The sequence below is a fragment of the Dufourea novaeangliae genome, unplaced genomic scaffold (assembly GCF_001272555.1).
Source record: "Dufourea novaeangliae isolate 0120121106 unplaced genomic scaffold, ASM127255v1 scaffold221, whole genome shotgun sequence".
Taxonomy (NCBI): Eukaryota; Metazoa; Arthropoda; class Insecta; order Hymenoptera; family Halictidae; genus Dufourea; species Dufourea novaeangliae.
Genome location: NW_015374115.1, coordinates 1,606,909 through 1,620,121, shown reverse-complemented (window position 1 = coordinate 1,620,121; position 13,213 = coordinate 1,606,909). Strand labels below are relative to the sequence as shown.

The following is a 13,213-nucleotide window of genomic DNA, read 5'->3' as shown; positions in this document are numbered from 1 at the left end:
AGAACATCTCATTCCCTTTGCCAGATATCGTCGCTCCCGGTTGTGCTCGAGTATCGTGCACGCATAAGTCGAGTATTAGAAGGTCAAATTTATCTGCGGCGCTCTAAGCATAGAATAAGCTCAGTACGTCACCGTAACTCGAAGCTTACGCTGACTGATCCCCCGGCTCGAACGTAAAATCGTCGCGACATTAACAACATCGTTTCGACCTAACGATACCAAAGACAAAATTTCTCATCGATCCGATACGATCATGGCAGAAGTGACCTGTTTGTAAGGGGGATAGAAACATTCTGTGTCCAGGTGGTGTGATAATAGTGTACAACAAAAATTAGTGTGGAACTCATCCAGGATTGTAGCAAAGAAAGAGGATTCGGTTAAGTTTCGGAGACAATAGGTGAAGAAATTCTGCCCACCGAAATGAAGTTGCTCGGACTGATCTGTCTATGGATGACACTGACCACTTGTCAGGGGTACAGGATACTCGCTGTGTTCCCCTTCAGCGGTAAAAGCCATTTCATGATGTTCGAACATCTGATGAAGGGACTCGCCAGAAAAGGTCATCAGGTGGACGTGATCAGCACGTTCCCGTTAAAAAAACCGTACCCGAACTACAGGGACATGATCGTGTTGCCGACACACAGAGAGTTCATGAACAACCTAACCTTCAATGATATGAACGACATGATCGTGTCAGCGAGCACCGCTGTCGCTACGTTTGGTGGGACTGAGGTCTGCCAGCACCTGGCTGATTCAAGGATACAGGATCTAGTCAAGAATCCACCGAAGGATCCTCCTTACGATGTAGTTCTGATGGAGGTGTGTTGCTGTTAATTATTTTCTCGCAACCAATTTTTTTCGGCTCTGACGTATTCGACAGAGTTACGAAAGTAGTTTGGTACATTGGTAGACTGAAGTTCGTACCTTGGTACAGTGAAGTTCGTACCTTGGTACAGTGAAGTTCGTACCTTGGTACACTGAAGTTTGTGTCTTGCTAGACTGAAATTCGCATTTTGACAGACTGAAAATTGGTAGCTTGGTAGATCGAAGTTCGTACCTTGGTAGACAGCAGTTCGCATTTTGATAGACTGAAGTTCGTAGCTTGGTATATTCAAGTTCGTATTTTGATAGACTAAGGTATATTTGTAGCTTCGTAGATTGAAGCCCGTAACTTAGTACATTGAAGTTCGTACCGTGATGGATTGAAGTTCCAACCTTGGAAGATTGAAGTTCATACCTTGGTAGACTGAAGTTCGTACCTTGCTAGACTGACACGTACCTTCAAAATTGATGTGTTCAGTCTTGCGCAGCCTCTTTCAAGTACACACGCATTCTAGGAATCCTATCATAAATTTTCCAATAGTCAATAAGTGACAGTCCATCTGCTTTCGAATCCACTTAAAACACAATAACGCTGACATGTAGTCATGGTGATCTAATCGAATCTAAATAAACCAACTTATTATCTTTCAATTAGTTGGCAGTATATAAAAATACACGCACGTAAGATTACCACCAATCCATATACAAGGTGGACGAAAAGTCACTGGCCATTGAATGGTGAACCAATTTATTCACTGAACTTGTATTGACATTTCCATAAGCATTGAAATGAACAGTGGTCTTTTGGTCTACCATTTGGGTGTAAAAATCATTGCAGCATTCATTTGTAGGTATTTTGAAACCAACGAATAGTGCACTGTGTAATATCTACCAAATTTTTTTCGGTGGCATTGTAAGATCTCTCAAATAAACCTGGAATGGCAAACATTTATTAATGTCTCTAGACTACTTTTGATTTCTATAAATTCTCTAGACTACTTGGGATTCACCGTGTAGGATATTTCAATGATACGTGTATGTGTACAGAATGTCTTACGGAAGGAGAATAAATTTCACAGTCTATGAACCTATCTCCTTGTTGACGTTTAAGTTTATAGTTCAGAAGCCAATGGTTTATCGTACGATTATACCGTGATGTGATGAAATAACGTTACAGAATATTGATTCTATAAGGTGAAATATTACGAAGGACAATTATTTGTTTATTATGGAAAATATAGGTGAAAGTCGTTCTTAACCCCTTCCCGTACTTTAACGAGTCTGATTCGTGGACTGAAAATCGGGCCAAACGTAAACATCACGAGTCAGACTTGCGGAATGATTTTTTACAGAGGAAAAAGAATTAGTGTTTACGTCCACAAAAGCTGTATCGCGTAAAACAAATGACTATATCACAGGTATTTACATTTCGGCTAGTGTTGCAACTGTTTCCGAGTATCACTCTGGTTTGTTTACCGCGCGTTGACTCGTACCGCTTGGGCCCGGATTTCGGCGAGCTAAATGACACGGGAAGGGGTTAAGAAGGTCTGGGAATCATTTATGGCTTCTTTTAAATTGTTTAAGCACCAGATACAATACTATACGTTAAAAAATGTTTTTCAATCGAGATAAATTAATATTGCTTGCGTGTACATAAGATAGTAGAGTAACAGGGGACACTGTTTACGTTCCTCGTGCTTTTAGTATTTTTGATTAATCATTCGTTTATGTTCGACGGTATGAGACTTGACAAGTTGTTCTGTTCGCCAATATAACGTTGCGTCAGCAAATTTTCACTGATTCGTAGCTGACTGTAATACAACGAAAAATCAAAACGGCCGCTTGTGACGAAGACAAATTATATGTATAGGTGGACATGATGAAACGCAAGAAATTTCACTATGAAACGTGTTATTCGGCTGATAGCTGTAATTTTCAATACATTTGACAGAAATTCTACGATATTTTAGTTAACTTTAAAGGTTAATGACAAATTAACAGCATTATTAAATACCGACTGTCTATATTTGAAGGAGGTTTGGAAAATTTTATATAATATAGTAATACTGAATAATAATAATACATAATAATGCAAAAAATAAAGTAAATAGAAAAAAAAACGTTTGTGGAAATAAGTTTAAATCTTATTGGACAAATAATTTGTTTATTGTAATAGAATAATAAATTGTAAAAGAGAAACGGAAATTCTTTTATTGTATAAATAACTGAACGATACTTTAGAACTGTAATCCTGTCATGATTATAATCTTTAGATAATGATATGTAAATTCTGCAGAAGTAGTGAATCATCAAACGTCTACGAAGTTTCTGTTCGCGGCAGACAAGCATTTCTATTTTCCTAGATTAACTGGAATTTAGGTTCGCAAGTGATGTGCCGTTTATCTATCGATTGTATTCATTTCTGTTTGATTGAAAGTCTGTTGCAAATTTATCTACTTAATGTATATTTATCGAGTTAAACGTTATGTCATCAGAGATAGTCCACTTGATTCGCGATCAAATACTCGTACGTTTCAGCATCAAACGATGTTCTTTAATTGAATTAATACAATCTAATCGTCATGAGTCCGTTAGTAAACAGTGCTGTTATCCAGCTTATTACCTAAAGATCTACAACTGGAGAACAATAGAAACGTCGTCCGACGTTTCTCCAATTCCCCATTCAGTTTGACATCAAAAACTGATTTTCAGTTATAATATCGAAATTAATTCCGAAACCGATTTATTCAAGCAAATTTCTGTCGATCTAAATCTGTGGATTAATTGTATGTTGCAACCTATATATATAGAATAGTAAAAAAAATGGTAAAACGCCCATTACTCGAATGTTGACTACGCCCAATATAGGGACAATGGAATTTTTCCTGCCACCGACCGAAAATGTATAAAATTCATTGCAAACGGTGGCAAATACATTCTGTTCGATGTTCAGATGAGTTTATGGATTGAAACGTGACACCCGTTGTGTTTGCTTTTGAAAGCTTACACAACGCGCACGTGTTGTGCACGCGTCTCTTGAGAGGGGAAACGGGAAGCTCACCGGACGAAAAAGTCGAACTCATCTGCTATTGGCGAATACTGTCAGGTCCCTGACTGTCAACGGAAGTCATCGCCAGCTATTCTACCCTCACTTGATCCTTTGAAAGGATTAAATGGTGTGAATCAATTGTTGGTGAATTGATATGCATGATGTAATTAATACGAGTAATATTGAGTAATATTGAATAGTATTGAGTAATATTAAGTAACGTTGAATAATACTGAGCAAAGTTGAGTAATATAATACTGAATAATATTGAGTAACATGGAGTAATATTGACTAGGATGAGTAGCACGAGTAACGAGAGTCTACTTTAAGTCTCTAAGCATATAATTTGGGCTGGGGAGTTTTTTTTCTAAACCTCTAAATATCTCAAAATCATATTTATTGACTTACATCGCCAATAATTTTAAGGGCTCATTTCGACGATGTTCTTTTAATCTCTCTGCCATCGTCCGTAGCCCTCGTCTATTTTATCGCCGTGATTCGCTCTCGCTATATTAAAGTCGCGACACAACAGTTTATTGGACGCGTGTGCCGACCTCGGCACGTGACAAACGATTTTCATTTTTTTTAACTCAGACCGGCGTGATCGCTTCCGTTACGAATTACTGAAATTTAATTATTTCTCTGTTTTTTCTTTTAATATTCCACCTTTTTACATTTGACAGGTATTTCTGAATTTGTTCTGTAAAACATTCAACTCTCAAAACATTTTTAGGAAATAATCCATATGCACTTCCTAAATTCTTCTGATATATTATGTCGATTTCGATGTTTTTACCTCGGTATCTTTCATTCTTCCAGACGATATCTCACTTTTCTCAGATACTTCTTACATTCTCCTCGCATCCCTCGCTTCCGCTTGTGTCGCGTTTCCGGTACAGAAACCTATATATCGGATACGTCTCGAATTCCTTTCAAACATCACGGTTTTCATTTTTCGGTGCTGCTTATATTCTACCCTCGATACCTCACTTTCAGTTCTTGTTACTCCACAGAATACTACTCACGTGTTCCTTTCAGATCTCTCACTTTAAAGTTTCTCTTGTATTTTCGAACGTCTCCCGCTCTCTCGGGCCTTCGGATATTTCTTAAATCCCTCTCGAGCATCGCAGTTCTTCAGGACACATTTCACGGTAAAAATAGCGAAAGCTTATTGCGGTGACAATATCTCATATACAACACAAAAACGTGGGCAATGACAGAGCTTGTCAGATTCCGTTCAACCTGAACCGTCACATAATTTCATTCGAAATACGTCTTGCTTATTTTTATATTGTATTTTATTATTCTTATTCCATGTGGTTTTATTCTACTTTATTGAGGAGGAATTCCAGTAATTTTCCCGGAAAAGTTACAAAAATTGCGGAACTATTATACTGGGTGTTCTGCTTAAAACAGGCCACCTAAATGTCTTTTCTATCTGTGATCATACAAGAAATAATTTTTACGTAATTTATATGGTTTCAAGAGACGAATCGGATGGCAGAAAAATTTTTCAATATGTGTCATTTTTTAACAGTTTTTTCAAAGTCACCTATGCTTTTTTATGTCTATGTACATCATTTTTCCTGTTGTATGTTATAACCAACATTATTATTTATTTATCCATGTATAATAGTATGACCTTGAAATGACTGAAAATTTTAAATTCACTTATATAATTTTTTGCACCATTTAAGTTACGTAATAAATATTTCTCGTATGATCACTGATGGAGAAGATATTTAGGTGGACTGCTTTAAACGGTAATTTTCTAATAATAACAACGTTTCTCGACAAAAAAATCGTCATTAGTATCGCGCACTCTAGTCGTTTTATTTCTAACCGGCAAGTCATTGTCTTCAATCTGTCAACAAGACAATCTGTTCGGAAAGAAGTGATGAAACGTTTCGCTGAGTCATTTACCAGATTATCGCCAAATTCGAGGCGATAATTGAGGATATGAAATCACGTTATTTAGATCTATCTAGCAGGCGTATGCGACGAAATTACAGACTCTTCAAAAAAAATTGTGCGCCTAATTTTGCCTTTCTTACTTTTTCTACAGTTACATAACTGTAATGTATAACAAATTACATTTATAAAATTGTCGTACATAATAAAACCTTTTTCTTACGTTCGATCAATGAACCCCCTTGAAATATAGGATTAAGGTTCTATAAGTTTTTCTTCCATTTTTGACAGTGTTCAACACACTTGAATTCCAAAAAATGAAAGAAACCAAGGACCATAACATCTAAAACCGACGAACTGTTGAATGCATATTAAACGTTGTGTCATACCATCTGTACAAGATTAGATGAAACTATTATATACTGACAGATATGAAAAAAACACACGATACTAATATTTGATCTCGTAAATTGTAGACTGCCTGTAGCAGTTCGACGTCCATACATACTTCCCAATTTTTTAATATATATTAATGATATACATTAGTAATATATTAATAGTGAAATGTATTAAATCGCTACAAAATAATGAATTCACCTGAATTAATTCGTGCCTCTACCATTTCTTCAGTAAATCATTACCCGCTTGACCAGTTCCACTTTCTGAATTTTATCACATTTTATTGTTAAAGCACTTGACTGATCGTTAACCATTTATACTTTTACATTTTCGTGGGCTTAATCACTCTGTCAAATAAACAGTTCATACGACTACAGTGGAAACGAAAGGGTTAACCATAGCAAACGTGTCACCTCTGTTCGATATTTTCCAGGTGTTCGGGGCAAACTGTTTCGCGGCGATCGCTTACCTGTTGAAGCTACCGCTGGTAGGTGTCAGTTCCTCGGTTCTGTATCCATGGCACCACGACCTAATCGGCAATCCGGAAAATCTGGCGTTCGCACCCAACAACATTCTACCGTTCCCCCAGCGGATGAGTTTCTGGCAAAGAACGTACAATCTAGTGCATACTATTTACCACAAGCTTAACTTCAATTACCATACGAGCACTCAGACCGAGATAATAAGGAAGTACCTGAGCGAGGATTTACCGGACATCAGAACCATCGAAAAATACGTCTCGCTGATTTTGTCAAACTCCTATATTTCCTTGAACGGGATCAAAGACATGACGCCCGGACTCATCGAGGTCGGAGGGTTGCATGTGCAAGAGGAGGGAGTGGAACTACCAGCTGTAAGTTTCCTCTTTTGTTTTATGCTGATATGTTCTTTAAGTTCCTAAATTTTGACGGGAATTTCCAAAGTTTTATAGGAACTCTAAAATTTTGACAGAAATTTCCAAATTTTTATAAGAATACCCAAATTTTTATGAGTTCTCAAACATTTTAGAACAATTCCCAAATTATTATAGAAATTCATAGGAATTCTCAAATTTCCATAAGAATTCTCAAATTTTTAGAGAAATTCCCAAAGTTTTAGAGGAATTCCCAAAGTTTTAAGAAATTCACAAATTTTGACAAAAGTTCCCAAATTATTGAGAAATCCATCAATTTTTACAAGAATTCTAATTTTCGTTGAAATTTCCGAATTTCGAAGAATTCTGAAAGATTAAGAACTTCGTTCGTTTTGTCAATACGACCAATATTATAACATAAATAACGAGATAATCCCGTTGACCACATAACACACCTTCATACAATAATTTTCTATAATATTTTATCGTTATACATGAAGATTTCACTCCGTAGCTATTGATGAAACATATTTTCCACAAAAGTCGCCTAATGTTTAAAGTGTCGAACACTCGGTAATTCTCCGTGAAAATATTGACAGATTCGCGGCTGCTGACGCAGTATTGCGTCAGAGGATAAAGTAAGTCACTGAAGCTAAATGACATCGTATTGTCACATTCCTTTTTCCACGTTCTGGATCCGGTTTCCCAGTGATTTATAAACGGTCTCTTCGTGCATTTTCACGTCGAACAACCGATATTTACGTTAAAGAAAGCTTCTTATCCGTTCGCTGTTCGTTCCAACGTATGTATTAAAACGAAATAATCCGTTTACAGAGCCTAGAGAAGTGGATGAACGAGAGCACGAACGGGTTCGTCTACTTCACGTTCGGCTCAATGGTGAAAATCGAATCGTTCCCGTTGAAGTTTCAGGAAATATTCTTCAAGTCCCTGGGCAAAATCACGCCTGTCCGCGTATTGATCAAAATAGTAAATCCCAACGAGCTGTCAGTTGAACTTCCGAAGAATATACACACGTCATCATGGATCCCTCAAGTAAAAGTTCTAAGTGAGTCATCATTAAACTGCGGGTGTTTTTATGCAAAGTCAAAATTTTAAACATTAATTTCTGAACATGAAAATCAAATAGAAATTTAGTTCCTGTAGTAAATGTCTGGTTATGCTGCTGGTAATACATAAATATCATCAAGTTTTATTAAAATCTTTATTTCACTGTATTTTGCATGCTAAAATTTGTTATTAATGCATAAACATCCCGCAGTCTAGTTATTATAGGCTGAATTACAGCGGTTATGATGTATAACACATCGAATGTTTTTAGTTAATTAATCTATGTACATCGGTCAGATAATGTTCCCCGTGAGAATTAAAGAAAAGTAGTGGTTTAAGTGTGTGTTTCAGCGATAATTATCGAATATTTATAGTAAAATGTAGGTATATAGAGGTTGCTATAACTGGGACAAGTCACACCTAAAAAAAAAAAAATGACACAGGGAAATGTAGTTTTCCTGTTTTTTACTTAATGAAGAATAGAAACGGCCGGCTCAAAGGAATCCCCATATCCGCCAGGCGCGAGTTAATTAAAAACGAACATGGAAGACACCGTATACTTTAATGAAAGAGGACATCCCGCGAGGCAACGGAAAATATGATAAATGTTCGTTCGAGGACTTATTCTCAGCGTAGAATATGGACTGGAAAAAAAAGATACTGATAAATGAATTTTAAAACAGAAAGAAATCTTGCAAGAGGACTGACAATTTCTAGTCACGTTTTCTCGTAAAACATATGTTAACTGAATTTTTAGTGTACCATACGTTCGGGTAACTTTGATTCGCTCAGGATAACTTCGTCCCAAGTTAGATCATTATCATTTTCGATTTTGAAGTTCTGTAAATTGTTTTTTTTTACGTAAAAAAGATATTTCACTTGTAAATACCTACAGAAGAGATGACTTTGGGACAAAGTTACTCCAGCTTACGGTACTTAAAAGTACAACGAAATCGAATTGATCGCGGAAAGGGTATTTAACTTAAAAATACCTGCAGAAGAGCTGCAAAATCTAAAATCATTTTCTGACTTTGGGACAAAATTACTCCACCTTACGGTACTTAAAAGTACAACGAAATCGAATTTATCGCAAATTTTATCACACGTGTCGTTCCACGAGCCAAAAAGGTTGGGGAAAATCGATTTTCAAAGAACGAACTAAATAGAATTACAAACGAAGATGGGTCAGAGCTTTGACACATTCGGAAATGTATTGTTGCAGAACACCCGAACATAAAAGCGTTCATCACTCACGGCGGACTTATGGGCACCCAGGAAGCGCTCCACTACGGTGTCCCTCTGATCGGTATACCATTGTTCGCGGATCAATTCATCAATATCGACACCGTTGTCCGGCATAAGGTCGCGATAGGATTAGACCTTTACACGCTGACAGAGGAGAAAATGGACAATGTTCTGAACACCATACTGCGTGATCCGACATACCGGTAAATTATCCCTGTTTTGTAAATGATTTATCCCTAGCGTCGCAAACTACCCTTTCAAGAAATCTATTAGATAAACGAACTTCCCGGTGTACTGGACTTGCAGGATGATCCCTTGATAGGGGGATCGACTTTCGTCTGAAGTAGTTTCTTCGATGTGTAGCGTGTTTTGGGATAACAGTAACAAACTTTGGAGCCAAAAGTGATGTACACCCTATGGGGGTTTATCCCAACTAGTTACAGAAGTTACAGGGATAGTGAAACACTGTAACGCGCGACTAACTTTGCCATTCGTGTAGTTTCGCATTTAAAAGTAACGATTTCTGAAAGCAATACACACATAGCACGCGTTAAAATCTTTTTGGATAACTTTTTCAACGTCGATACTGACATAACCTCAAAGGCGAATAAAAATATTTTCCGACAGACTTTTTAGCCGCGATAAACACGAGTAGGATGTAACTTGGATAAATTTTATAGGTAAGTGAAAAGAAAAGTGAAAAATTATTATTGGAATTGGTCGACGTAAGAAAAATTGGTCTGCTCTGGTTCGACAATTTGTCTTCCGTCCTATCAGTTCCTGAGAAGGATCGACAGATGATACACGTCGTTTTTTCCTGAGAATTTTGCCGTACTTGGTTGGTGCTACAGTTTGACTTTAAGGGAGAAACCACCCTTTTTATCCGAAGCAACCCTTTTTACTTATTCGCTTATAACTCGAAAACTACGACGAATATCGAAAAATAGTTTAGATAAATTTTATGTCCTTTTTAGGTGTCCATATATTGATATGAAACAATTTTCAAAAATTTAATTTTTTTGGGCGACTAAAAACGACATAAAGTTTGTCTGAACTTTTTTTCGATATCTGTTGTAGTTCACGAGTTAGCGAATAAGTAAAAGGGGTACTTCGAAGTAAAAGGGGTGATTTCTCCCCTGAAGTTCTAAATTCTTATGTTACCCATAATCATCCCTTGTGAAGTTACATTTGCAATACACTTCATTCTTATAATATGTATCCTTTATTTTTCAGGGAGACCGCCCGAAAGTTCTCCAAAAAGTTCCTAGATCGCCCTCTAAGCGCAATCGATACTGCAGTTTATTGGATCGAATACATCGTCAGGCACGGCGGAGACGCGCTCAGATCACCTTCAACAGAGCTGACGTGGTGGCAAGTGCAGCTTTTGGACGTGTATCTTTTCTTCGTAGCCGTTACTCTCCTCTTGATCTACCTTTTAATCGCCGCGGTGCGATACATATTTAGTTTGATAAACGTAGAACAAAATGTGTCGCACAAGAAGAAGATCTCTTAGTCACAGCTTCTTCTTGTATCCTTTATGTTGGGTTGGTGCGTATGAAATTTCGTTTTCCCATATGAAATTTTAACCCAGTTATAGAAAGTTTTTGTTGTCTTCCATGACTGTAATTTGCTATTGTGATTGAACTATTTAATGATACAACTGTTTAATACTTAAACTGCGGAAGTTTAAGCAAATTTACCATTTTTAATAACAATATTCCACTCACAATGTTCCACTCTATTTAACGTCCTACGTGAAGCCAAATATTTAGGTTAATTGTCGTTGAACGATATTATGTCAGCATACCATATATAAGTGCAGATATAAGTGCAGCTACCAACGGGAATTAAAGCAACAAAACAGTTTTTGTGAACAGCACACCTGTTACTCGCAATTCTGCATTATTAATACCGTTAAGTGCCGAGCTGATTGTTATAATCTTACGACAGTTGTTTGTGAATGTTAGAAAATTTTGCAAGAAACATTACGAAAAAAATGCAAAACAATTTGGGAGGGAAAATTGTTACAAACATGACCAACCATTTTATAATTTGTCACAATGTCCGCCTTTTGGTGGTTAATTAAAGGTTTCTGCTACATTTTTAATTCAAACAAACATCTACAGAAGATTAACGTTAATCAGTTTATAAATTGCACTGTAAAAATTTTAATTCGCATAAACGAACACAAACTAGTGATTGCTATATGATGATTCACAAATTCCTTTTCAAGAGGCTCACGTATTTATTTCTCCAGGTTACATATGTAATAGTGTTATTTTTATAGTAAAGCAAAACACAATTCCAATTTTATAACGTAACACTATTCTGAACGTGAATCTTGTGATCGCTGTATTTATATAAATATAATACAATTACGAAAGTTTGAAACTTTGTTGAAAGTTTAGGATTCATTGTTATCGTAAGGTTGCGTGTCCACGTGAGAGTGGATTTCTTTCTCGCTCTGTATCCACTTACGTCACCTAACGAGACAGTTCTTATGGATTGCATTAACGTCTGTATCTACTTCAGTTAGCCCTGACTCGACAATGTTTTTGCTTTCGATAATAAAATCGTCGAGTCATCGTGTTGCATAATCAGTCGGAAGATAGCCTTAAGGTCTGTATCTAAATTGAGTGTGATGACAATAGTGGCTATTGTGCAATTCTCAAGTGGACACGTTACATAAGTCTGTTAGAGGATTGCTTTAAAAATCTCCGTATCTGTTTGAGTGTTGTGACTAAAAAGTTCTCAAAGTGGATATGTTGCATACGCAATTATATGATAGTTTTAAGGTCCGTATCCACTGAGAGTCCAGTGGCTAGGCACTTTTGCTCTCTCGAAAGAGTAAAATGTTCAAATCCACATGTAGCCTAAGTCGTAATTTATTCGTTATTTGTTGACCAAATGTAATTTTACGATGTTGAATTATTAATAAAAGGAGAGTACAAACACACAAACAGGACAATCATTCTTCCTAGGGAGCAGCAAACATTTTAACATTTTAAAACCATCTAATGCCATTTTTCATTCGTTGCCATTTCAAAACTTTTTTACTTTTACCATAGCTCGATTAACGCATATATCAAAAACGAGGAAACGACACGAAAACATGTTCATGAATTCACGCGACAATTTTCAGGATAATTAACCATATGGATCGGACAGTTAATCGAACTGTCCCCGGCTATATTACCGCTGACACGCGTCGTGTGTACTTGCAGTTCGCCAACTTGTCGCGCGTCGTTGAAAACATCGAAAAAATTCGACAACGACGCGAAACTTCGGGAAAATTCATTTCCAATGACGCAGTCGCGATACAAACTTTTTCTTTTATCGGTTCTGCGCACTTTCGATAGCAATTTACGATTGGTCGACCAAATGGAACGGTACCGTTTTGCGGGCGAACTAAAAACCGCGGGGAAAAAAAGGGTAAAAAGAAAACCCATCGAGAAATTCCGAGTTCGTTACTTATTTCCGTTGATAAAATCGGCAATTTAGACCTGTTGGGTACGAGTTAATGATCACACGAGTGTTCAGAACAGTTTTTCACAATTTTGGAATGAAATGGTACTTTTCCTCTTCTTAGGAGGACCCTTATAGAAGATTCATGTGAATTTCACAGTTTTCTTTTGAGAAATTAGTAGCGAAACAAACATGTTTGTGGTTACACGAGTGTTCAAAAGGGTTTTTAACCGTTTTGGAGTAAAATGGTATTTTTCTTAACAAGACCCTTATGGAAAATTCATAAAAATTTCAGTTTTCTTTTAGTAAATTGGTAACGAACCAGAAATGTCTTAACTTGTTGTATATGAATTCTGAAACGCAGCTAGCATGGTTTTTATTAGAAATACATAGTGGAAGTA

The 13,213-nt window shown here is 36.7% G+C and overlaps 2 protein-coding genes across 2 annotated transcripts in view; one reads left to right on the top strand and one right to left on the bottom strand.

The window, feature by feature from the left end:
- Window positions 1-13,213, bottom strand: part of LOC107191115 (calcitonin gene-related peptide type 1 receptor-like) — a 147,276-nt gene that overhangs the window by 74,046 nt on the left and 60,017 nt on the right. The window lies entirely within an intron of this gene.
- LOC107191116 (UDP-glucuronosyltransferase 2B20-like) lies at window positions 349-9,554 on the top strand. The gene is made up of 4 exons (XM_015580071.1): window positions 349-819; window positions 6,615-7,034; window positions 7,869-8,100; window positions 9,325-9,554. The coding sequence occupies exons 1-4, from the start codon at window positions 421-423 to the stop codon at window positions 9,552-9,554; spliced, it is 1,281 nt and encodes a 426-aa protein (XP_015435557.1). The 5' UTR covers window positions 349-420.